General features: G+C 37.0%; 1 protein-coding gene across 4 annotated transcripts in view; it reads left to right on the forward strand.

The window, feature by feature from the left end:
- Positions 1-18,644, forward strand: part of LOC145984954 (mitochondrial S-adenosylmethionine carrier protein) — a 55,190-nt gene extending 36,546 nt beyond the window's left edge. For 3 of the 4 annotated variants that reach the window (XM_083118385.1, XM_083118388.1, XM_083118389.1), the window contains 3 exons: positions 7,942-8,206; positions 10,152-10,290; positions 14,920-18,644. In XM_083118385.1, coding sequence (XP_082974511.1) covers positions 7,942-8,206; positions 10,152-10,290; positions 14,920-15,028 — 513 coding nt within the window. In that variant the 3' untranslated portion in view covers positions 15,029-18,644. The remainder of the gene's footprint in view (positions 1-7,941; positions 8,207-10,151; positions 10,291-14,919) is intronic. The other variant, XM_083118387.1, reaches the window with a different exon arrangement.
- The last annotated feature ends 8,176 nt before the right edge of the window (positions 18,645-26,820 follow it).

The raw sequence follows: 26,820 nt of genomic DNA on the forward strand, positions 1-26,820 counted from the left end.
AAACCTCATATGTTGTAGATAAATAATAGTGTACAGTTCCTCAAACAAATTTAAAAGTCGTCTTTGTTTTGGCTTGACAGAAAAATTGTGAACCGGAACACACAAACGCAACACTGGATGCAACCTTCTTCAGAAAAATTCTTCCAGTAGAGGCGCTGATCATCTCCACAATCAGTAGGTCCTTCATGTTGTGAAGAGAAAGATCTTACCCTACTGCTGATGAATGTTTTAACCAATATTCATATCATAGCTTATGGCACACAGAAGAGATATTAGTGTACTGAAACATTATATGAATATGATGGCTCAACAGGAATCTAATCTGGGTCTGTGATATAACAGATATTCCATAGCAATGCACAACAATTGACCTACCAAGTTAGCATGCAAGTTTCCAGTAAGAAACGTTTATGTACACTGGCTCTGTTAGGTGGCAGATAAGGATACAACTTTTGCAAATACAGTACAAATCGTGGACAGTTATAGTCAAACCCAGATATTTCTGCCGCAATCTGCGCAGTACAACGGGAGAACCAGTGTTGCTAATCTGCTCAATAGAAAAATCGCTACAGTGCACCGAGGCACAGCTGTTCGTAGAACAAGGAAATTAGAGAACTCAGCTCTATCTAACGTTAAGTTTTAAACGCCATGCATTATAACCAGGGCTGGGATTTATATGTGCTAACAAGTGGCTTTATATGTACATACATATGGACTAAAACTGCTAAATGTGGACTAATCATTGCGTAAAATTACCCAAAATGATGTAAAGAAGACTTCTTCATAGTGATTTCAAATAAAATTAAACAATTTATTTTATTATTTTTCCATTGCATTAATGAGCCTGGTGGCATTTTAACTGTTCACTCCCAATAAGTCCTTCCACACTGGAACTGCAATGACATGTGATGCACGACTGACACTACCACTGGTTTGAGAACTAATAACACTGTTCTACACACGTTTTGTTACAGAAATGAGAGTACCCAATCTTTACTAATATGAGGACGTTGAATACGGAAGTGTTTAAAGTGGAGGAAACAGAGTTATGCTTTCCCCCAGTTAAGAGAATTATCATAAAGCATCACCAGCATTAAGTTAATTTGTGTCTGTCTTTCACCTCATCTCTCATCTATGTTTTCACACTTTAATTTCAAAATTTGAATTGTATTAATTCTTCCCAAGTGCCCCCCTGGCCTCCTTTTGCTTGCACTCTTAATACATTTATTAAGTTATGCCCACATTGATTATGATTGATTGTTATGTAACATGAATTATGCTACCTTGAAAATAAGAGCCAACGCATTGCTTATGGGTAACATGAATTATTCCTTAACTGAAATTAAGAGCCAATCTTAGAAAATGAAATTCATATCGTGTTCAGGAGGTCAATTTCAGTAAGAAAGAGCTACTTTCCTTTCTGTAACAGAAAAAAGTGAAAATTTGTAGAACAGTGTAACTTGCGAATGTGTTAAACAGCAACAATTGGACCACAAACACTCCTCCTTAAGCAGTATTATTGCCTCTCGGTGATGGCCAACAGTTGGCTGCCTTTGTTGTACATTTACAAACGATACCGGCTTCCGCAATAAGAATAAGATGTACATATATTGCCACCAGACGATAAGCCGCGTGGCTTTTTCTTTTGTTATGAACTTGTCACCCATCAAAACTAGCCAATTTTAACACACACACAAAAAAAAACAAAAAAAAAACAACAACAACATGCATCGCATTAAGCAGCAAAAATAACAGCTTCCATCATGCAATTTCTACAAGAACACGTGCCGGTGCCGGAGACGAGGGTTGAAATGCTCATGCATCCACATAATTTATTTCTTTTGAGCAATTCTAAAGTGATGAAATATGAACAATAATACTGGAGGCATTATGGAATGTAACGTTCACTAACCAAACACATGCACTTTCACTTACACACACACAATACATGCACACAATGTCAAACCAGTCAAATACTTAAAATAAAAATATGGTGCTTCCAATCCAACAAAACTCAGTCATTTTGCCTTTCTCCTTCCGTAACAGAAATAGTGCTTCATATTTACATTTGTCAACACTAGTCACTAGCTAGCCAATGAACATGCACTGCATAAAAGAAGCAACCACTACGCCTTGCTATATTGCCACATTACCGTCCCTGCCGAACGGTGTGAACCGCAAGCTGGAGCGCTATTCAATTGTTTTCAATGATGATTGCGTGAGTGTGTCCAGGAATGGAATGACAATATGGCAACAATGGTGAAGGTTGGCGAGTAGGGTAGAACATGTGATGCTAAGAGAGAGGGAGACGAAACAGAAATTGGTATCTGTGCAACGGCAAAGATAGCTGTGTCGGGCTCTGTCACATGTATGACATGTACAGCTACAATCATTTGCTTAACCATGCCAGCTTGTTTTTACCTCCAGCTAGCCATGGGTCATGTTTAACCGTTAAATCAGTTTATTTAACAATGAAACAACTATTGCCCACAAACCTTACAACAAGCATAAATGTTTGTAACATTTTCAAGAAGAGCCATCCATTTGATAGGGCATTTGACTGCTTTGTTGGAGATCCACGTTTTTTTCTCAAGGCGAGTGATATCGGGTTGAAATTTTTCCATGTGTGAAGCCACTGTGTGGTCACCTAATCTCTAATAAATGGAGAGGGGGAGGTAAATATAGCCAGAGCATGATGCTGATTACATCGGATCCACATCCCTCATATGCCTTCATGGCATTTAGCTTTAAAAACAGAACATTTCTTAAAGCGTTACAGACTTGGGAATTTTATTCATTCTTAATAATGCTGGCACCAAACTCTTTTTACTGCTGTATTTCTATTATTGACATATCCTCACATTTCCTTATTTTATGTCACTTTCCTGCTACTTTTTTCTAATTGTGATGATGAGTATGATGATTAGATAAAAATTATGAAGAGAGAGAGAGATCCATGTCCAGACTGAGATTCAAACCTGAACGTCTGATGATGAGATTGTAAGTCATCTCATCAACATGCTTGATTTAAAGAATTTCTGATACACAATAAATAATAGCTGATTAATAATAAATGCTAATTTACTGTAATATCACTATTGATTAGGTTGTACATTTCAATACTTGATCTTACTGAAGCTTCCTGTGAAGTGTTGATATGATTCCTTCTTCTTTTGCTTTGCGACCCGTTATGCAGTTACAGCCTATACCAGTTGTTTAAAATAAGTTTTCTGATCCCATGGAATCTTCATACTTCTTTCACCATGCTGTCAAATTCTTTCCTTGGGACACTGGCCATTTCCAGAAAATGCAGAAGGATATCATGTCAAATAATAAAATATGGTCGTCTTTGGAGAGTAATTTATGCATTTTTTCAATTTTAAATGGGAACAATATATATAAACAATAAGACTGATTCAACATTTTATTTTAACCCATTAATGCGGATGGCAGGATCCAGAGAAATGGATTAATTGATCTGAAAATGCAACTGCTTGAATGTTTAGACCTCCAACCTTCTTTGTTGACCATGCTGATGCAGTTTCGTGACTTAGTGCATTCTCAAGTAGTCAATTCTCGTGTGCTTGCGAGAATAGGAAGGAAAATGGCTTGCAGCTCCTCAAATAAAGTACAAATATGTTTTACTGTATTTTTGTAAACTAATAGATGAATTCTGATCTTGAAATGTCTCTTTTTCATTGTAATAAGCGATTTGTAATTATAGCATATAATATGCCAAAAAATAATATAATATAATATGACAAACAATTCAGAGAACGTCATAATTGTTTTCTTTTTATGTTTTTTGTACTGCACATTTCTACAAACTTGTGCTTTACAGAATAATATTTAACATACTATAATGTAATGGGATGTTTGGCTTCGGTCCAGTGGCGACAATTAGAGGGGCGATGGGGAGTAGTTGCCCCCTCACTTTTTGCCACTTTTGCCCCCCCCCCCCCACTATGCTAAAACTTATCTACAAAGGGAAATATACTGTATTTGCCTGCCCTCCCCCAATTTTGGCACCTTGTTCAGTACAGTATCATTTCCCGCAGTCCCCAAAATTCTGAATTTTAATTGCTGATTTACAGTTTGCATCTTAGTCCTCAAAACAACAATGATTGAAAAGTAATGTTAAACTTTTATTATTATAATACTACTATTATTCCATTATATTACATGAAAACAGTAATATGTACAAAGACAAGGTACACTTACTATTTGTTCTTACAGGTTCTTTCTGTGACATTTGTGACCTGCTCACTGAAGACTCAGATAAGGAGACAAATGACTCAGTGGCATGCCTAAGGAAGGGGGGTTAGTGGGGGTCATAACCCCTTCTCTGGCTCAGTATTCCTAAAAAAGGGGTTTCAAAAGCAGGAAATGATGGCAAAATGAGGGATGACTGCCAAAAAATGTATAGTTATGCCCCCTCCTATTGAAAATCCTGGGCACGCCACTGAAATGGCTGTAGTATTGCTCTTCTGCAGCAGTTGAACACCTTGAAGTAGATACAGATGTGGACTCGGATAAAACAGACTAAACAGAGAACTACCGGAACACCTGCCAAGGAGAATTCTCCAAACAAAAGGAGATGTACTGTCTCAGAGATACGCAGAAAATTTGAAGAATCCTGGTAATGGAGATTCACAACCTCAGAAGCACAAATGCAAAGAAGAAAGAAAATGGGCATTGCCCGAGAGGCATGTTGAAAGCAAAGTACAAAATTTTCATCCCTTGTTCTCTCCAACTGCTGTGGATTATGCAAGTACACTTAGACCATCTCTGGATTTCTTCCAATTGATGTTATCAGCACATTTTGTTGATATGATTGTGGAACAAACTCAGAGTTATGCAATTCAGAGAAATCTACGTACTGAGTCAATAACAAAATAAAATAATCTAATCTTCATTAGAATACTTTTTGTTTCTGAGTATTGTAGGTTACCAAAGCACCATATGCATTGGAGTGTTGCATTAGATATACACAATGTAATGGTATCTGGTGCCATGAGATGGGATATATTTGATCACATTATGTGCCACCTACATTTTGCTGATAATATGAAAATAAGCCAATGATTGTCACTAGAAAGTAAGACCTACTCTACAAGCAATTGGGAGTACCAAGAAGGGTTACCAGGTCACCATTTCTGAGAAAAGAGATACAGCATGCACTCTTAATATGATAACGCTGAACATTGAATTGTGAAGAGCAATAAACCTAATTGAAGATGTAAGAAATGTTCAGAACGTACTACATACAATTGTGGTAAATGTGTATCTGCTGTCCATCCTGAGTACTTCAAGGCTTGGGACACATTATGGAGCAGATTTTAACTGATGTTCAAGAGATTGATTGAAAATTCTGCTTCCTGTTGAACTATGTGCTAAAATATGTAACTTCTTAGAAATTTATTTAGAGTACATTTTTGAAACTATTGTATGTTTCTGTGTTTGTATATATTCCATATAAATAGGTTATGCTATAGGTACCAATGTATTAAAATTCTTGTTAAGTAGCTAAATAAGAAAAAATAATAATTACAAAGGAAGTTAAAAAGTAGTTGAAATTTCTATCTTAAATGCCTGATGGCAGGAAAATCTGCCAGACTGTAATGAAGGCAAATAAAATTAGTTTTAACAAAAAAAATGTTTTTTCACCTTATTTGTACCTCAACTATGACATTTCAAAAAAGGAATTTGAAAAAATACTTGAAATGCTGTTTCGGCATTAATGGGTTAACCCTTTCCGACCGAAGAGAGATTTCTGATGAATAATTTGTCACAAATTGAATTTTATTGATGTTTGGGTGCATCAAAACACAAAATTCGTAATGAAATTTTTTTGCCACATCTAGTTTTCTAGAGATAGTACCCTCACGATAGTGAGTGTTAGGCCTTATTTACTACCATAATGTACCATATAATTATTACTTTCAAAATGAACAGTCCGGGATTATATTAGAGAAAGACAATTTAATTACTTGTGTGTGTGTGTGTGAGTGTGAGTGAGTGAGTGTGTGTGTGTGTGTGTGTGTGTGTGTGTGTGTGTGTGTGTGAGAGAGAGAGAGAGAGAGACTGTATTAATGGTTGTAGTTATAGGGTAAATAATATATTTACATTAATTACAGTTTGTAAGATTTTTTGCAGCCTAAATTTAAGGAGATCATCTGTGTCTTTCCTTCCTAACTTATTTAATCGACAATCTTCCCTGTACATTTGCCAACAATTTACAACGCATAAGTCAAGGAAGTGTAATGTCACTTTCAAGGTCCACTTCTTTGTTTTGAACCATGTTCTGTAGTACTCTATTTGCTGATCACAAACATAAACACCCCCCATACTTTGATTGTACCTTTTCACAATGGAGGGACATGTAACTTCAATATATTTATTCTCTTTTTGCTCCATCTCTTTACCTGCGAAACTGGCTCAATTCCACAACATGTTGATGCCATGAGCACTTTCTTATTGTCTTGCCATTCCACAATTACTATTTTGTCATACCTCTCGTAAGATTCACCTCTCTGCATTTTCCCTTCATGTAACCTAACACCTTTAATCCTGTTTGCCATTATTGATCCAGTCCCTTCTATTCCTATTTCCAAAGATTTTCCAGTAATGGAAGTCTTACAAAAAATCTGTCAAAATAAACGAAACTACCTTGTGGAAGGGAAGAAACAAGTCGGAACACAACAGATGGACCAAGTCCTAGCTCAGGGCGCTCGACTGGAGTAGATTGTCCTTGATATATTTCAAAATCTAGGACAATTGCTGATGAACTGGTGACAACGAAATTTTTTAAACCTACAGGCCGTGGTTTGTTTTTTACGAACTGTTTCAGTTTGCGGCAACCTGTGAATGGGATCATCTGTTCATCAATGGAATAGCTTGAGAAATCTCGCGGTATTGATTTGCACCCGTTTCTCACAGCATCTATCAAAGGTTGGACCTTCCAAAGCTTGTTCCCATGTTCCTCCACGATTTGCAGCTGCTTCTTCACCTTCACTTGAGAGGCCATCAATGTCGGAGTCCTCTAGCAGCTGCAAGACAACATCATTGGACAGAGCTGGAAAGAATAATATAATATATTTATATATATTATGCATAATATTACATATTATTATGGAAAATATGTATTCACAAAAAACAACAATAAATGACTTCAAGTGAAGATACGTTTCCACCAAGCAATATATTTTCATTCCTTCTCAAGCAAAAGATCTACAGCAAGTACAACTAACACTTCACAACAAAAGATTATTCTGCACGTGAGCTTAAATTAGACCTGACCCTCACGATCGTGCGACTTACTTTTTACATCACAATACAAACCATACATTAATACAGCAAGCGAAACTAATAATCTTACTTCAAATCTGACACTTTTGAGACAAAGAATTCACTATTTAAATTTGAAAACTGAAACAACAAGCAACAAAAACAAGGAACTTACCTCTGGAACTCATTGCATCCACTTGTTGCTGCTTTTTGCTTTCCTCCAAATTCACCAGCCAAAGCCGTAACGTCATACAAACAAAAGAGTAATGAAGTGCACAACTAGCACCGGCGTTGCATTCTGGTTTGAGTCGGAGAAGCGATCTCTCCTAACGGGAAAAAATTCAAATACCTACCCTCACGATCGTGTTTCCCCGGTCGCAAAGGGTTAACACAATTTCAACACTTCCTTGTATGCTAACATAACCACACAATAGGATTAAACACATTTTTTTTTTTAAGTTGTGCTTACAATCGATTGGTCTCCAGTTGATATAATCCAACATTTTGCAACCATTTTTTCTGGCTCCTGAATCAGGGAATCTCAGGAATTAAAACTTTTTTAAATGTTTAAGTACAACTTTTCACATTTGTTGTACTTGTTTTAAACTATTTACAGTATAATTTTAGTAGACGTATCTAGTAACTTGCTTTCAGATGGCTTGTACTGTCAGAGTTCCTGTAGAGGTTATCAAGCAGAGAAGGCAAACATCACCTCACACATCGTTACACATTCTGGACCACACTCTAAAGGAAGAAGGTGTTAGAGGGCTGTATCGAGGTTTCCGCAGCATGCTGATTCGTGAGATACCATTTTCGCTCATCCAGTTTCCTCTTTGGGAGTTCCTCAAGAAGCTATGGAGCAATTGGATTGAACATGAACTCACCCCGTCACAAGTGTCTCTGTGTGGAGCTTTGGCAGGTGCATAAACTTCTTTAATTGGTATGGACACGGAATTAACAAATGCATTTAAATATTCTAGAATTGAAATTGTTCTTAATTACAAATTTTGTGCAAGAAATTCAACGAAAACCATTCAATTGATTATTATATACAAAATCCAATATGCAGGGTGTCTAAAAAGTCACGCAACCAAGATTTTGACTACGTAACTTGTACAAAAAGCGATAGACACATAAAACTTACATTGGGTATTAACTTTGTCTATGTTGATATTTTTGAAACAATAAACAAGAAAATCATGCTCTTCATGAATGTTTAGTATGGTGGAAAACTTACTAAGGTGTAAAAACGTTTTTGTATGAAGTAAAAAGAAGCATGAATAAAGGACAGCTCTTGAATTGCTTGCAATAGTTTTTGATGTGTGTCGATGGTCTCCATGGGTATTTAATGATCAATTTTTATGCATTTTGTGCATTACAGGATGATTTATGGGGTTAATTATGACATATTCATAAAAATGTACGTTTTTTCAAAAGTGCATAGTGGCAGAAGCAAGGATGCTAACTTACCCCAGTACAAAATTATAAAACACCCATCTTGGTGTGTCACTGTCAAAAGAAGTGTGTATGCCGAACTTGTGGATGTGGGCAGGGGCATATCCAGAAAGATAATTTGGGGGGATGACCATCCCCCAAGGCCGATGGCACGTGCCCCCTCTATAATAATAGTTCAAGGATAGTTATCTAGGTTTTTTTTTGTGCGTGTATTTTGTTATTCTTGGGATCATAATTTCAGAGTTGAATGTCTGTTGACACTATTCAGAAGCAGTTTGAAATATTTTGCTGAACTCTTCATCTGAAATCTCCCAAAGTCTCTGAAGCAGTTGTGTGATGTCTCTTGGCTAAGAAAGAGCAGAGGCTAAATTGTGATGAGGGCTCTAAATACTTTCACAACTGTACAGTAAAACTTTTCTCAGATAAAGAGTACAATTAAGAAAGTCCCTTTTTTCAACTGTGACTTGGGATGGTTCACTCAGACAGCTCCACTTAACTGACAAGGTTGAAGAAATTTAACAAAAACATGAAGTGAATCATGTTTTTCTAGAAGTTTCACACACTAACAATAGTTTGGTACATAATGCAATATATTTATTTTTACTATTTCACCTCTACATGTATTATTTCCAAAGAAACACAAACTTCACTTACTGTACCAAAACAGTTTCCCACTGAAGTCAGACTCTCAGCTGATATATCATTACCCAGTGTGAAACTAAAGAAAGAAAACTTTTAGTTGATGTTATTTTCTGAATCCACAAACTGTGCACAGAGAGAATTTTCTGTACCTGCCACATCAAGTATCTCGTCGGAAAGTATGCTGAATCTACCATAGTATTTTCAAAAAGAAGAAAGGAATTTGAAGGGGTCCGAACCCACTGAACCCACCCCTGCATATGCTCTTGGATGTAGGATGAACTCTGCACTGATATAAATCAACCCACATAACTGGATTTTCTAAAAGTCAAGCTATATATGAGCAGTGCGGATGTTTCTAGTAACATGAGGAAGACTAGGGTTGAACCGATACCAATATTTGAAAAGTGTAGCAATTGAAAGGAGTTTATAGTATTTATAAATTTTAATATTATGAAAGTGTTCCATTAAACTATGCCATGTCAATGTACAAGAGATTTACTTTAAAATTTGCTTCATAACTTCACATGAGATTTCAATTACAGAATCAATTTCTCTCCATAATGTTGTGGTAGGGGTTTTCTCATCTAAGGCATGTGACACATGATCGAAAATTTAGTTTTCTGAACTGCAAGCTCGAAGAAAATCAAGAATCACCAAATTTGAACCTTTTTTTTTTCCTTTTGCTTTTAAATCAATCATAATTTAATTACACTCTCTCTGGGTTGACGGTAAGAATGAAGAAATGAAATTCAATTTTTTATTGGCAGGTGGTGTTTCTGCTGGACTGACCACACCTCTTGATGTGGCAAAGACTAGAATAATGCTAGCAGAGAAATCAAATATGGCAGCTCAAGGAAATGTATGGCCAGTGATTAGAAGTGTGTACATGGAGAGTGGTGTATCAGGGTAATTATTTTTCTCTTTTAATCCAGTGTTAGTGGAAGGAGTTTACATGACCTTTAACCTGGGATTAAGATTCCTTGTGCACATCCTACAATGCCATGAAGGCACATTAGGGGAGGGGGACATCTCAAGACATTTTTGTAGGCGATGCGATCATCACTATGCTGTGACCACTTTACTCCTCCTCAGGTTGTGCATATGCAGGGATGGCTGGAAATTCTGACCGTAGATCAGGGTTAATATAATATTACACACATATATATATATATAAAGTACTAGGGAAAGGATTTTAAGGTGCAAAATTATGGTCAGCAAAGGGGGAAAAAAGGTGCTGAAAATGTTTTAAAAAATGTGCTGATAAAATGTCATTATCTTTTTTTCTGCACCTTCTGTATATAATGCATGCATAGAAAACTGTGGTTTTGCTGAATAGGTTTTGTTAAAGTTTGTGTTTTCTCTTTCAGTTTTGCTACATTATCTTTGGAACTATTGGGGTTGCAATGATTATATTATGCCATTTTACAGCTCTCGTTCTACTCTACAAAATGAGACTATATGATTTTATGTAGCTGCTCAAGAAGAGTGAAAACCATTTAATTTTCTGTGCAATTTTGTAACAAAACATGAAAGGAAAAAAGTGCTGAAGCATCAAAGAGGGGGGTAAAAAGGGGATACATGTGCTAATCATGAAAAGGTGCAGCAAAGTGTGTTCATTTTACTTGATTCCATGTCTTAAAATACATATCTCCAACGATCGGTATGAAAACAGCTATATTTTTTTTTGGAAAGGTGCTGCACCTTAAAATCCATTCCCTAGTAATAACATAAAATTTATTCATTGCAGATACTGAAATAATTTGATATGTAACAAACTCATTGAGTTCCTAACCCTAATGATCTGCTGTCTTCTTATTGAAGATAATTTAAATATACAAATATTATTTTTATAAAATACACATGATTTTTGCTTTTGATAATCATAGTAACTGATACAAACAGATATGTGGAACATATTGCAACCTCACATTGTCAAAGGTTCTAGGTTTGACCTTGTAATGGGTATTTCAAATAATAATTCAAAATAGATGAACATGACATAAAATAAGAAAAATCACCATGAGTTCATGTGATTTTTAAGAAATATTGCTATATAATAATTCACTAATAACATAATATCTGATGTGATTACATAACACCATTGGGTTATTGGCATAGTTTCGTAAACCTTTAAATTTATGAATCCCCACGCAAAAAAACAAACTACCACACATAAATTCGGCCCAGATGTCCTGGAAGTGTGTAAAGTGCTCCCCTGCACCATGCCATGAAGGTGTATAGGGGGTGTGGGGTTAGGGCCCCACACTTTCTTGATCTCGGCCGAGCTGGGGGTGATGTGATCAGCACCATGCCCCTGGTCACCTCTTACCCCTCAGATTCCTCCAGGTACCCACTTTATACAATGCTGGGTGGGCACTGGAGCCGCTTGAACAGGTTGAAAAAGTCCCGGTTCTCCCCCGCCAGGGATTGAACCTGGGTCTCTCATTTGTTAGTCAGATGCCCTAACGACTGAACTACCGCAGCTTCTTAAATGTCCTCCTGTGATAAACCTCAAATACATGTCAGTGTTTTCTTTTAAATTAATTATTTGACACCCTGCACATTTTTCGAAACCTGGAGGTCTAACAAACATATAGCCAAGGTTGTACTTGAGAGGGTGCCTGATTACCTCAAGAGAGATGTGTGTTTGATTCCCAGGGTGCTCTAAGGTCGGAATTTTTCCATTCTTGTCCCTGTATAAAGTTGCTCTGGGGGGTCATCCAGCCTCTAATAAATGGGGGAAAAGAAGGCCAGAGAGTGGTGCTGGTCACATGACAACCTCCACATTCCCTCCCCTATGTGCCTTCATCAGCTAGATCAGTTTAAATTTGAATAAAAATAATGCAGTGGAATCTCTGTTCATGGGACTATGGTTAAGAAACTTATAATAGTTTTATATCATTATGCTTATTGATGCCAGAAAAATTTAATGTATGAAGTGGGAAAATATAAAGTCCTGGAATGTAAGGTTCTGATTTTACTGTATTAGGATCAGTTGTTATTGTAATGGACAAATAAAAAGAGTGTCTGCTTCTTTTTTATTACAGTTGATTTCTCACCTTTGTGAACTTCTGCAAAACCCAGCAAAAAGCACGAAATTTCTGTTATTATTTTGTTTATTTTATCTTAGTTTTCTACCTCTTGGCTTATTTGCAGTGATAATTCTATTTCTACTTTGTTATTTTACTACACTTTTATACTTCTTATGTTAATTGTGACAATGAGGATGAAAGATGAAATTAGATAATAGATCAAACTTACTAATACTTCAATACCTGCTGTCTTGGTGGCTGAAGTTCCCAAATTCAAATCCTGGCATGCAAGATGTTCTTTGTGAGTGTTCCTTCATCAATTTCATATAATTATCACTCATCCTTGTCACTGCAATTAGCCAAAAGTAGCAGAAAAGCAACACTAACTAACATGAATACAATTACACTAGGGATGTGCCGAAGCCGATTACAGATGTATGAAAATCGGCATCAATATCGGAATCGGCAAAAATCTGATATTTAAACCGGAACAGATTATACTAGAGTTTTTACCTTCTAATAAGTTTTATATTCTAGTTTTGTAAGATTTATTGAAAATTAGGTTATGATTTGTCATTATTGTAGAGTTGTTGTAACAAAATTATTGCAAACTCCTTCAGAGGATCAACCTAACTATAAATCTGAAATAAAACAGTACATTGCTGAACCAGGATCTGCTGTTGTTTTGGAAATTCAAAAATGAATATTCAAACCTGAAGCAAGTGCTGAGAAAATACTTGGGCATACCTGCTGCATCAGTATTCAGTGATTGAGTGTTCAGTGTTGCTGAACAGATTTGAGATAAGAGAAGAAGTAGGTTACTTCCTGAAGTGATTCCAAAACTCGTGATTCTGAAGTTGAATCTGGCAGAACAGGAATTCATTTTGCATTTCAAAGAACTGCTTGTGTACTAATGTTTAATCTCTTGAGAATCCATGTTGTTCTTAAAAGTTCACAGAACATTTTGTAGATGCAAATGTACATTCCCATCTCTTGAGAATATATATGTATACAACATATGATATGCAATAGAAATGTACATAGAAAATTTATTTTTGTCATGCTGAAAATAACATCCCATTTCTGTTTAATAATCTTATGTATCGGAATCGGTTAAATATCGGCATCGGTATCGGTTCCAAAAATTATCGGTGAGTAATCGGCATTGGTAAATTTTCAGCTTCGTCATATCCCTAAATTACACCCATGCCTAAACCAAGATTCGAACCTAATACTCCCAGATTTTGCAACACAATGGTTACCACTTCACCATGTATACTGACTTACAATGCTGGAAATGTTTAGTGTTATACTGTATTTACTTGTGTATAGTGTGCGTGCATGTATAATGCGCACTCTGGTTTTTGATGGGTAAAAGTAATAAAAAAATTATATCTCATATATAATGCGCAGTACAATCCAATTTCAACATATGGCTTTCTTAGTTGTAGGTCGTAAAGCTGTTGCTGTGCTGATCAAGAGTGAATGACATCATACCTATTCAATGAGTCACTTGTTGCTATGTGGACCAACAGGAAAATATCCTCTTGTGTAAACAATAAGTCTCCAACCCATGCCACCTCCCTCTCCCTCCCTCCATTGTGTTTAGCATCCCAAAGCTTTCACTCTTTAATCACCTTATTTATTCTGTAATAGAAAGCAACATCAAAATTACGTTATGGATTTGCAGTGCCCAGGAAGTTATTTTCTATTATTCTCGCCCAACAAATACTGCTGATATGCATCCAATGTTACGGAAGGTGCATGCTCGAATTCCGCCAGAGTTGCACTGCTTTTCTTGATGTCTCAGAACATTACATTACAAAGTGAAAAATCATGTGAAATAGTCTTCAAACTTTTATACATGGTTTTGCTCATTCCTTCTTTGCTTTTTCTAAAAGAACTTCAAAATATATACTTTTTCTTTCCGTGACTAATGTAACATTTATACGAGGCACATTCAGGACCTTCCAAATAGCAGTTAGCAGCACAAGATTTCTTCCATTAAGGAATTTACACACTTCTTGTATCTCATATTATTAGGCCAGTAATACATTTTAATTTTTATTATCTTTTTCCTTATGTTTTCTTTCATCTAAAGTACCATAAAAATCTGAACATTCCTTCATTTTGTGATGAACTTATTTCAACAGCATTTCACATTAGTGTCGTTATCTTGAATGGAATACTGTTTCCGTATTTAGTTACCCCAACACCCCGTATATGCCTTCATGGCGTGGTGCTAAGCACAGGGAGCACTTTTTTTTTATATTCAGAAACTGCGGGATTTAAGCTTTACAATGATATATATATATATAACATGATAGGATTCCATAGATATGAAAAATCAATTCTAGTGTCCCAAAATCATGGAACGACCCTGTACGGTTTCATGTTGGCTGTCTGAATTATTCCGTGCGTAATACGCACCACAGTTTTTGGGGTTAAAAATTTTGGAAAAAAGTGTGCATTATGCATGAATAAATATGGTATTCTTTTACAGGCTGTATGCAGGAATAGTACCTCGTGTGGCATGGATATCCTTCGGTGGAGCTGTATTCTTTGGAGTCTATGAGAAGACTAAAGAATTGTACCAGTTGCTTATAGCATGACACAAAATTAGTTGCAGGTAATTGATGCCCTGTAGTAAAATATCATACATTGCAATATTAGGTACAATGAGCTAGTTTGATGTAGAGCCGGTTATTCATTATCTGGTGGTGGGTATATTTTGTAGTTCTTTTCTGTGCATGTGAATGTTTTCTGTTACTGCATGACCTTCACCTTAAGTGAACTTGCGGTAATTAACAGAATGGTAGAACTAATAAATACTGTGCTATTCCTTGTAGGGACTAAACCTTTTCAATTTCTCAACGTCACAATATATTTTACATGTGTCCTTGTCAAAAGTTATAAACAGAAGTCGTCAAATAATCAGTAACAATTTATTAAATAATTTTCACTAAATGGTTACAAGCCACCAATTAACAATAAATGTTCCAAAAACTGTTACATTATGACATTGGAATTTGGTTTGGTTAAATTATTATTTTATAAAATAAATAAATATATATCTTCCATTTCTTTAGTGGAATGGAAGTTGGGAAATTCCTTTTAAAATTTTAGCTTTATATTGTTAATCATTTATACTGCTATTGTTTGTAAACTGTTCACACCAAATGGCTTCACCTGTTTTCTTTTTCTGTCCTCTGTTTTAATTTTTAAAAATGCTCATATTTTAATCACATGATTTTCTATCAGTGCATGTTCACATATTTCTGTTTGGGATCTGCCTGTTGGAATATCCTGTGGATATTCGTTACATCTCTTCCTAATATTCCTTCAAATCTCTCGTACAACAAACAGTATATTTCATTCTAACTCTTGACAGAAATGCGTGAAAGGCTACCTCCCTGCATATTGCATTAGCAGCGAAGACATGTAAGGGGGTATGGAGGTAGGACCCCACTCATCTCACCCATTTGAGGAAGTGATGTGACAAACACCTTGCTCTGGCCACTTTTACATCCTAGAACCTCTCCATGGAGGGACGTTATTGCAGGAAAAATTCCCATAATAGATCACCCACTCTGGGAATGAAACCTTGGTTTCCTGCATAGCAATCTGATACCCTACTGACTGGATCACCATAGATTTTGTATAAAGCAGAACTGTGTATTGTGGCTTTTATGTTAAACAGACCTAGCATTGAGCATGGTATTAGTTCTGTGAAACACATTGACCTCAATTCCAGAATAAGCACATAATTAATAAATTTATGTTAGTAATCATTAAATCTTATTTAGTAACATGCATTGTTCATTTTCTGTGTCCTGTAGCACACTGCAGATTTGGTAATAATACTGTTGGTATAAATTCTTATATTGTAATTTCCTATAAATACAAAGAATGAAAGCAATGAAGACAGCATTGTTAATATATTAAACTTGCATACTTATATATTATTGACATAATTATTCCACCAGCTCAGTTTGGAATGTTCATCGCTGCCATTTTTGGAAGTGTTAACTTTCAGTCTCTCGCCACCCAAGTTTCCAGGTTCAAGTCCTGCCTGGGCATGGGTGTTCTTTGTTCATGTCCTTTTATCAATCACTAATCCCTACTTATCCTCATCATTGTCCTTACCCAAAAGTGGCGGAAATGCAACGCTAAATACCAAAGAGATAAATACGGATGTGGCGCCATTGGGTGACATGGCAAACACTGCCCTACTCTAAGCAGCATATAACACTATAGAATGTAGTGCAAATCACGAGCCATGCCACAGATGATCCGCAAATGTGCCACTTAGTGAGTCTATGTGTAGGGGCTTCAGTAAATGTTCATTAAGTAAAATAACTTATGTATATTTTTTTTTTTTCCAAAAATATTCTGTGGTGTGATGATCCTCTCTTTGAATGCAGAGTGATATGGGTGTGGTATCACCTTGCGATTGAAAGTAAGAACTGTGATTAGTAGGGAATGGATTTTTAGGTGGTAAAAAAGAAGAATTTAGGACTTTTACATGCTTACAATAAATTAATAGGTATAATTAATAATAATTTTATGAAATAACTGGTTTTAAATGCAATTTGTGTACAAAAGTTACTATTTTTAATGCAATGGATACTATTCATTGATTATAAAAAATTAACAATTTCTCCAATGTTAAACTTTTATCATATTTTGAAGCAGAGTATGCTTTTCAATGTTTTTTTTCTCCCCGGGGTGTAGTGGTAACGTTGTCGACTTGTAACTCAGAGGTCGTAGGTTCAATATGAGTTGGACACACCTAGTGGTTCGGGTCCCACTTTAAACTGTAGGTACAGTCCCAATTAGTCTATCTGTGCTTAATGTTTGCTCAAAAAACTCAAACCGCAGGCAGGTTTGCAGTGGTCTTCTCTCCTTGATGAACAGCCTCTATACTAGGGCAGTTGTAGTTTCCCGCACAAAACCTTCCCTTTCACCTAACTGTTGTATCAAAGGGGAAATATGTGACATGATTGGTCACTTGCAGGGTTGCCTTTCCTACACGTCATAGCAGACACTTGAAACAGCCAATTCCATATTCTTGGAATCTTCCCTTGCTCTTACACTCTTGAAAGCCGGAAATAATGCTGGCCCGGTTTTAAAAACTGAATGTTTTTGTAGCTAGGATTCTGTCCCAAAACAAACCTCACTTTTGTTTTGTTTGTTACACTTACGGTCCTTTTAATTGCCTGGGAAGTAAAGTGTCTAACAATGGAGAAAACCTCATCCAGTCAGTTCATTCCACATTTTTCCAATTTCATGATATACGTTGGAAGTTGACGTAAATTTGCACAGACGTTGACCACCCTTGCTGTTACATTGCTTCTTTTGCCACTCAAGGTCTCAAGATTCAAGGGTCTCAAACCTTTCTGGTGGAAATTAAGGGTCGTTCTTAATGAAAGTTATTTTAGAAGTTAACGAATCGTTAAAAAGGCATTTTTTAAGTCAAAATAGGGCTTTTAGGCATTTATAGGAATTTATAGTTAATTTAGGCATTTTTAGGTTCTATATAATTTCAGTAGAGGGGTTACATGAAAGGCAAAGATCTCTGAGTAACATATGTCCAGGACGTAGCAAAATAAAAATAGGTATGGACCTAGAAATCCGTTCCCTAGTGATTAGCATTGTGTTTCATTTTGAGCAGGAACTGCTGGTCACCCTTTGTTGCTGATGATGATTTATAAGATGAAAGGAAATGGTTGATACCCATGTAATGGCTAGAGTTGAAAGTGGTAAGGTAAAGACTGCTGTTTTTGTTGGGGTGGGAGTTTTTCTTGGCTTTTTGGTTCAGCCCCCCCCCCCCCCCCCCAATAATAACTATAAGCAATGACCAGTACTTGTCTCTTGACTGCTACACCATGTAAAACTATTTAGGTAATTGCAAAATATGGCATTATGAACCTTGAAACTCACAACTGAAACAGCAAGTGAAATAGGTTAGCTGCAATTGTCAAAGATGCCAAATGTTCAATTTTTTTCCAAAAAAGTCAGCATTTTATTGGAGAAAACATCCATTCAAAAAAGACAGCTTTTTTACAACTCTTGTAAAGACTTTGTAAAGTCATTGAGTGGAACTATTTGTTAAGATTGACTCTACATGTCAGTTTATAGACAGATTGGATTAGCATTGTTTGTTTTTATTACAGCTGTGAAGATGTATTTACATACAGTTTTGTAATAAAAGTTTGTGAAAATTATTATTAGTTTTGTATGACTTAAGCAGTTGTGCCAATGTTGTTTGCCAGCAAGACATATATTGTACTTATAGTCCATTGTTATATATTCAATATGTAGTATATTACATTAAATATAATATTTCTAAGCAAAGATGATTATTTTTACTAAAAACTAGAAATTATAGAATTGTGAAAGGAGGGACTTAAAATTAATTCTATGAAGATTTTGTACATGGATTTTGGATCAGTTTGCTTCCCATAGTCGTTGGGAAAGTCAGTTATGTTATGTTATGGAAAATGCAGTCTTCCAAGTTATCACTGGAATCTTATGCACTACAGACTTAGTGTGCTTATTTCAATCTCGCACAACAATTTCGTGAATACTAGCTTAACCACTGAAAATAATGTTATAAAAATTTAAAAAGTTTGTAGGACAGTAAGCTGTGAAGTGAAGCACTTGTAAGTACAAACTTGTTGAATGAAGTGAAGCTGATATTACACATGTAATTTTGCCAGAGCCAGTATCTAAGAGTGTTACTTGCCATGACGTAGCACAGGTTTGAGACACTTGCTTACATTTGTGGAAGCAAGCAAGAGCTCCGTGCAATACGAGCTACCTGCCTGCTAGCTGAACCTCAAGACCAGTAAGCAGGAGTGGGTGAGTGGCATATGTAGAGAAGTTAGAAATGCTGCAAGGGCAAGTGTCCCATTCTCCCCTTAACCCCTTGCCTTACAACCCAAATTTTGAAATTTTTTAAACCCCGTTTCTTTGTTCTATATTGTATGCTTGTTATTGAGAATACATATTTTACCTGAAATATAGCTAAGAATATAGAATATCTATATATATAGAACTTATGCTTTATTATCCCAAGTTAACTCTGACTACACACACATGCATGAAAAGTGTTCATTTTTCATGAACATAATGTAAGAAAACTTATTTTTACAAAACGTTTATAATGTAAGTTTAAAAAATTCATTTCACTCACTTATAAACATTACTATATGTATATATATTAACCTGTGTATACTCGGGCTAAAGAAGGACATACATTTTTATCATAATAATAATCTTGAACGTAATATATTGCCTTTAAATGTTGTAGATATGTTTTTAAAATCTTACAAATTGCAGTTTTCATTCTGAAATCGATAGGCACAGTGTGGTGAACTCGGAAGCATGGAGCTACACACAAGGGAACATTGCAATCTGGGCAGTAGTAACGTGATTCACTGCCAATCAACTTGCCTTTTTGCCTTTTGCATCTCTCACTCTTCTACACATTCCAAGCATCAAGCTGAGTAAGGTACTGCTTCCAAATGGACATTTGCTGTACTTCATGGCAGAGTGCCTCTCATGAGTTTGTATGGGATAAAAAAATGGAATGAGAAAAAGTAATTTGGCCCGATTATACTCAGGATAATATAAAAAGTGCACCTAGTACCTGCCTGAGTTTACTCAGGATAATAAGGCAAGCAGTTAACCACCTTCTGTTTCTTCTGCCATGATTACAATGCCACACTGCACCATTACTCATGAATCAGATGGTGAAAGGCTTCCCACTGCACGAAAGCAATGAACGAAGCCTCCTGCTTCACGCACTACCTTCTTTCCACATTTCTTAATATGCTACAGTAAGACTGCTCGCTCTGCAGTCAAATACATGTTCTTTCACAAATATGACCGGATGACCACCTTCAACGGCTGTTCAACATAGCATTTGCCATTGTTGGGGCACTGGTTTCTGTATCCCCTCAACATAGAATGTTGTCTTGTCTATGTGATGATTATATGCTACTAAAACTTCAGTAACAATTCTGCTCATGTGTGATGCTTTCCATTATTATTTTACAAGCAGCTAATGCTGGTGTATCATTCTGCTGTGTGATAAACATGTTCAAGATAACTGAGCTGCCTGCTACCTGTGCGATGCAGACTGTAATTGATTTCTTGAATGCAAGGACTGTGAACTGGTAGACATTTGTCAATCAATTTGGGTGAGGTGTATGAAGACCATGGGTTAGGAACTGTCTGTTTCCTTGCTGGTAGGAGCACAAATGTGTGTGTGTCCTGTGTAGGACTGATAATGTGTTTTTTGTGTTCGTTTGCACAATGCAAGCAGTGGTGACGATTAGGAGGTGCAAGGGGGGCAGTTGTCCCCCACTTGTACTCCTGCATTATGCTAAACTTTATTTACCAATGGAAAGTAAACTGCCTTTGCCCCCCCCCCTTTTTTTGTAACCCAATCACCGCCACTGGATGTACGTGATAGGAAATTGCACTCACTCATCGTTCATCGTTGTGTAACAAACCTTTGTCTCTTGAGTTGGGGACTATAATACTGTATTCCATAGACTTGATTCAAGTACAGATGTTTAGTAGAATGAAACTCAAGACTGCTATAAAACAATAATATATTCTTTAAACACAAACACTAAATGATTACATAAACTTTACACTCTGTATGCTTGGCCATTCAACTCGAGAGTCATTGTTGTTCTGGGTTCCAGAGTATGAACGGAGGAATGTAAAAAACTGCATTGCCCTTCCATCTATTGATTAAAAACAACTCTTCAATTGTGAATTTAGACATAATCTTTAATGTAAGAAGTGCAAAATGTGCATGATCAGTGAAGCAGCCAAGTGCATGTGCTGAACGAAAATTTGGTGTGCGAGTTTGAAGAGAAAGTGTCTTGAGAACAGAAGATTCACAATTTCGTCACTGACCTTCTACTTTGAACATGTTTCATAGTCACCACTTCACAAGATTGGCCATATCTAATCTACGTAACAGTTGTTCAGCTGTTAGGTTGCTGCCAGTTTGGATATGGATTCTATTCAACTCTTGCTTGCTAGAACAGCCAAAGAGCATTTGGCTTTCTTTTTACTGTATGTCAACTGCTTCATGTAGCAAACTCTTGATGTGGGTTCTTGAGCTAGATCACTGCAGGTGACGAGACATGGGTGTCACACCTGCTTCCTTAATTGAATTGGCAGTCCATGGAGTAGAGGCACACACCGTCGTCAACAAAGACCAAATTCAAGCAGACCAATTCAACTCTCAAGATCATTGGCACAGTGTTTGGGTACATACACCGAGTGTTGCTAGTTGACTTCCTACCTCCAGGCTTAACAATCAACAGAGACATCTAATGTGCAGCGCTTTGCAACCCAGAAATGGTCTGCTTACTTACAGTTCCTTGCTGATAACACCGTCACACTCCAGGCTAAATGCAAGATCTCACTACATATAATTTGACAGAATTATTTGATCACTCCCCGCTTCTTCCTCCACACAGGCCAGAATTAGCACCCAGTGATTGTGAACTTCTCCTGTGTGGGTTATTTTCAGTGGCCAAGACTCCACCTCGTCTGCTGGTCATAAGGACCTGTTTTAAGTGAAGTTGTCGGGGAGAATTATCAGTGGCCCAGGCTCCACCTAGTCTGGTGGTCACGTCAAGACCTGTTTTTATGTGTAAAGTACCAGGGAGGATTATATTTTGGTGGCCCAAGCTCCACCTTGTCAGAAGGTTATGGGTTGATAAAGTTCGTAATCAACCAGAAAATTTTTAGTTAACCTTCTTCAGTGCTGCTTATGTGCAACTGTCAGACCCTAAATGGTTGTCGGCATACAGTTCTCCCAGTGAATGTGCTACACTGATCATCGTTTATATGCTGACTGGCCAAGCAGGGTTGAAGATCTATCTGTGAAGTGATGTAGAGGGGTTTAGTGTTTATGTATATAAATAATATATACAACTTCACTTACAACTTGGCCACTAAAAGTAATCCTCAAAGGCAACAGATTTTATACTCCTTAATAGACACTCCCCAAACACACCATGTGTCCAGGGACTGAACAATGATTTATTAGATACTAGCTGATGACCCAGCACCAGGTATTTATTTATCCTAATCTTCTATTAGACAGGAAAATAATGAATTCTAACTATAGTGTAAAATGTAACTAATTTTATTTACAGGTATTTAAAAGTATAAGTACAGTATACAAATTATAAAGTAAAATCTTTTACAAATTCACTATAATATAAATTTAACTTGAAGCTTGATTATAAACAACATTTTTAGTTTCACTTCCAGAAGCAAGAATAAATAAATTGAACGGCACTGGGAGTGTCACTATTCATCTTAGCGACCACAAAAGGTATGGATTCCACAGTAATATCGGTCGTTTTCGATTATATTACATGTCACCCCCTTCCAAACCCCATCCCTAGGGGTGCCAGGGGTGTCTTACCCCCACACTATTTCTTTCCAGATTGTAAGTCGTATGAGGTGTGGCTAGAAAAAAAACTGGATTGACTTTGCTATTGGCAAACAGCGAGCATGTGAAGGTTAATGGATGCATGGGTGTATACCATGATACCCTGCCTATCGAATGAGTGATTGCCCTGGGTGCAAGCCGCTCAGTTCTACTGTGGGCTTTGGACGAAGCAGATCGTGCGTCTGTGCTCAGTCGGAAAGATGCATAGTGTTAAAATGGAACAGCGTATCAATGTGAAGTTTCTTTTCAAAATGGGAAAATCCGCGACAGAAACTTACAATTTGCTAAAGGTAGTGTACGGAGATGACTGTTTATCACGCACACACGTTTTTGAGTGGTTCAAATGGTTTAAAGAGGGACGAGAAGTGATCACAGACGACCCACGTCTTGGACGACCTTGCACGTCGAAAAGTGACTCAAACGTTCAAAAAGTCTGCGATGTGATTCGAAAAGATCGTCAATTGAGTATTCGTGCTGTTGCTGAAATCACAGGAATTGACAAAGAAAGTATTCATCAAATTTTACATGAAAAAAGTGTGTTCGAAATTCGTGCCAAGGAACCTGACATTGGAACAAAAGGAAACTCAAATGAACATTTGTGTTGACATTTTGACAAACATTGAAAGAGACCCTACAATCTTAGAGAGAGTGATAACCTGTGACAAATTGTGGTTTTTCATATACGATCCTGAAACCAAACGCCAATCAATGATTTGGAAATGCCCGGGTTCGCCACGTGTATGTTAATTGGGTACCCAAGGGTGAAACTGTAAACCAACATTATTACCTTAGTGTGCTGACAACCCTTCATGAGTGAGTAAGATGACGACCTGATTTGTTGGCAAACCAGTCATGGATTCTGCACCAAGACAATGCTCCTGTTCACACAGCATTGTCAGTGAAGACTTTTTTGGCCAATCATGGGATCCCAGTGTTAGAACATCCACCATATTTACTGGATCTTGCTCCATGCGACCTTTTATTCCTTTTATTTATTCCCACTGTCAGCACTCAAAGGAACCAGATTTGAGACAGTAGAAGCTGTGAAAAGAAAAGCGACGGATGTCATGAACATGGTTTCCGAAAACGACTGGCAACACTGCTTCCAGCAATGGAAGATTCGTATGGAACGGTGTAGGGATCGTGAAGGGGATAATGTTCCTATTGTCCAAAATGACCAATAAAAGATTTTGTAGCATCAGTCCGGTTTTTTTCTAGCCACACCTCGTATGTGTACCAAGGTTGGTTGAAATTGCTCCAGGTGTTCGAGAGTTATACCGGAACAAACATACATATACATATATACACACATGCATCCATGTTTATATATATAGAAGATAACACACTACCCTGAGGAGGGAGACGAATCAGTCTCCGAAATGTATGTTCATAAACATTTCATACACTGGTTAAAAGTCCAAAAACTCAAAATGAATGAATCACCACTGATCAGCTACAAAAAAGGAGAAATTTATTTTGTGAATAAGTTATGTGAAATTACTAATATTTTAAAGCAAAAATCTAGTAGATTGATATGGTATGGTTTCAATTAGAAACTATATTTTAAAATTTGTAGATATTTTGAACTACTTAAATTGTTCCAATTGATATCAGTCTTAGTGGAAATCAGTGTTAGTATTGCCAATGGTATCAGTATCTTCTCGGAACTAGTATGATTTCAGTGCGATCGTTACATCTATTATTATGATGTATGGGGTATTTGGTTAAATAACTCTTAATGTAAATTTATCTAAATTAGAGTTTGTTTATAATGTAAAACTTCTTAATATAAAATCCACATTTCTAGATTGTCAATAGTGAAGTACGTCTGTCTGCATTAATTGCAATGTTTGGCATAAACACAAAACAGCAAGAGAACTGAACACAATGCAACTTCACTTTCTCCAGAGTTTATTATTATTACAATAAAAATTTTGGGATTCTGTAATTGTAATAAACGTTCCTTTTAGCAAATTTGTTCCGCATCATGGCCACGCAGGCTAAGGCATCATGCTTTGGGCTACAGGACACGTGCAGGTTTGAGTCTTCTGTGGTGAAGCATAACAACTTTTCTTCTGAGATTTTGGCCTGTGTGTGGGAACAGTGGCCACCCACCATCATGAGAAAATTGTCGGAGCTAGGAATGAGTAGTGTAACCCTGTCATGGAAACCTACAACTAAGGGTTCATCATGCTGACCACACATCACCCCGTAACTGGTTGGATAATGTCCCACCTCGACAGGTGGTAGTGAGGCTGGCAGTCGGTAGGTAGGCCGTGGTGCTCACGGACTGTTGTGCCACAGGATTGTTAGCAACTCAATACTTTGCTCATTCGAAAAAGACTGACTTGAGACTCGCCTGATTTAGATCCCATAGCAGAAACTTGAGATTTTTAGGCAGGTTGGACGTATTCTCCCCCTGCCTCAATACATCGATGTCATCTATTTGGGAGATTCACAAGTGCCTCATGGAGCCAGTCTTTTGGGGTGGTACAACACCAAGATAAGACATTCTCCTGTAAGGAATTGGCATTGGTGATTTTTTGTTATTGGCTCTTTCATCCTGTCCAAATGTAAAGAGTAAGTATGTAGGATGTTTGAGGATGGTATACCCAAGTTCCTGTAGTTTGCCCTAGCCTGTGCAAAAGTATGGGGCCTGGCATTATTGTGTTAAATAAAAATGGTCCATTTACCTGGTCATCTTTGCTGAAGATGCATGCAGTCTAAAAGTGTCAGGCTTTGGGCTTGGCCTACAACCTTTCTCCTGGGATTTCGGCAAGCATGTGGGACTCACCACCCACCATCTGTGAGGAAACTGGGGACCTATGAATGAGGATCGTATCTCGGTCATTGAAACCTACAACGACGGGGGGGTTCATTGTACTGACCACACATCACCCTGTAACTGGTTGTATGATAGCCCATTTCTGCTGAGGCATGTTGGAGCGAGACAGGCAGTCAGTAGGTAGGCCCTGACTATCATGGGCTGTTGTGCCACTTCTTTATTTATTTATATATCTTTGCTGAATTCTCCAGAATAATGAAACTGGTGTGTGTTGATCTTTTCACCATGTGGCAGCCATTCTATCAGCATTCCCAGAAGAATACAAATGCTAGTTGTTTCCAGCATGTGAAACCTGATTTGGGTTATTTTGACTGTACGCTGTTCTATTGTGCTTCTATTGCATTGTGTCCAACAACTGAAGAAAAATTCATCCTGTCTGACCAAATGATTGAAATAAACCCTCCAGATTGCTGACATGGAGTTCCAAGTTTTTTCTGCACCTGTCAAGACATTTTTGCTTTCATTGCTGGGTGAGGTCATGTAGCAGCAAACCTTTCTCATTTTCAAATCTTTCACGATGTAATGTGCCCTCTCCTTACCCACCCCCACCCCCATTCCATTCTGAAACTGTTCAAATGTCACATGCCTATCCTGTGTAACGATGATGTAAACTCTCGATGACTGGAATTTGGGATATTCCTGGACATCCTGGATTGACTCCCTTGGGCACACTCAATGCCGGGCCAGCAGGGAACCCCAGTGAGCCACCTTTAGACAGCACATTCACCACCACAGCACGTGGCAGAAAGACATTAGTAGAGGCAAATATTTTTGGTGAATAAAAAAGCAAAATTTCGGTACAAAAACAGTCAATTTCGGGTTCTAAAGCTGTAAATAAAATAAAATTTCAGTGTTATTGCAGTGAAAAATCGGATCAGAAGTGGTATATAAAATGATATTTTGGTTTCAAAATTGTGAATATAATCCTACATTTGATTTAGAAACCACTTATTACACAAAAATACAAAATAAACGTATCCTTTCTAATGGCACATGTATGTAGTTAGCAGAGTATTAAGTTTATTCCTGTGTAAAGGGGTCCATTTTTGCTTCTCTAATATTTG

This window comes from Lepisma saccharinum, chromosome 3 (genome assembly GCF_977018435.1).
Source record: "Lepisma saccharinum chromosome 3, izLepSacc3.1, whole genome shotgun sequence".
In the NCBI taxonomy this organism is placed as follows: domain Eukaryota; kingdom Metazoa; phylum Arthropoda; class Insecta; order Zygentoma; family Lepismatidae; genus Lepisma; species Lepisma saccharinum.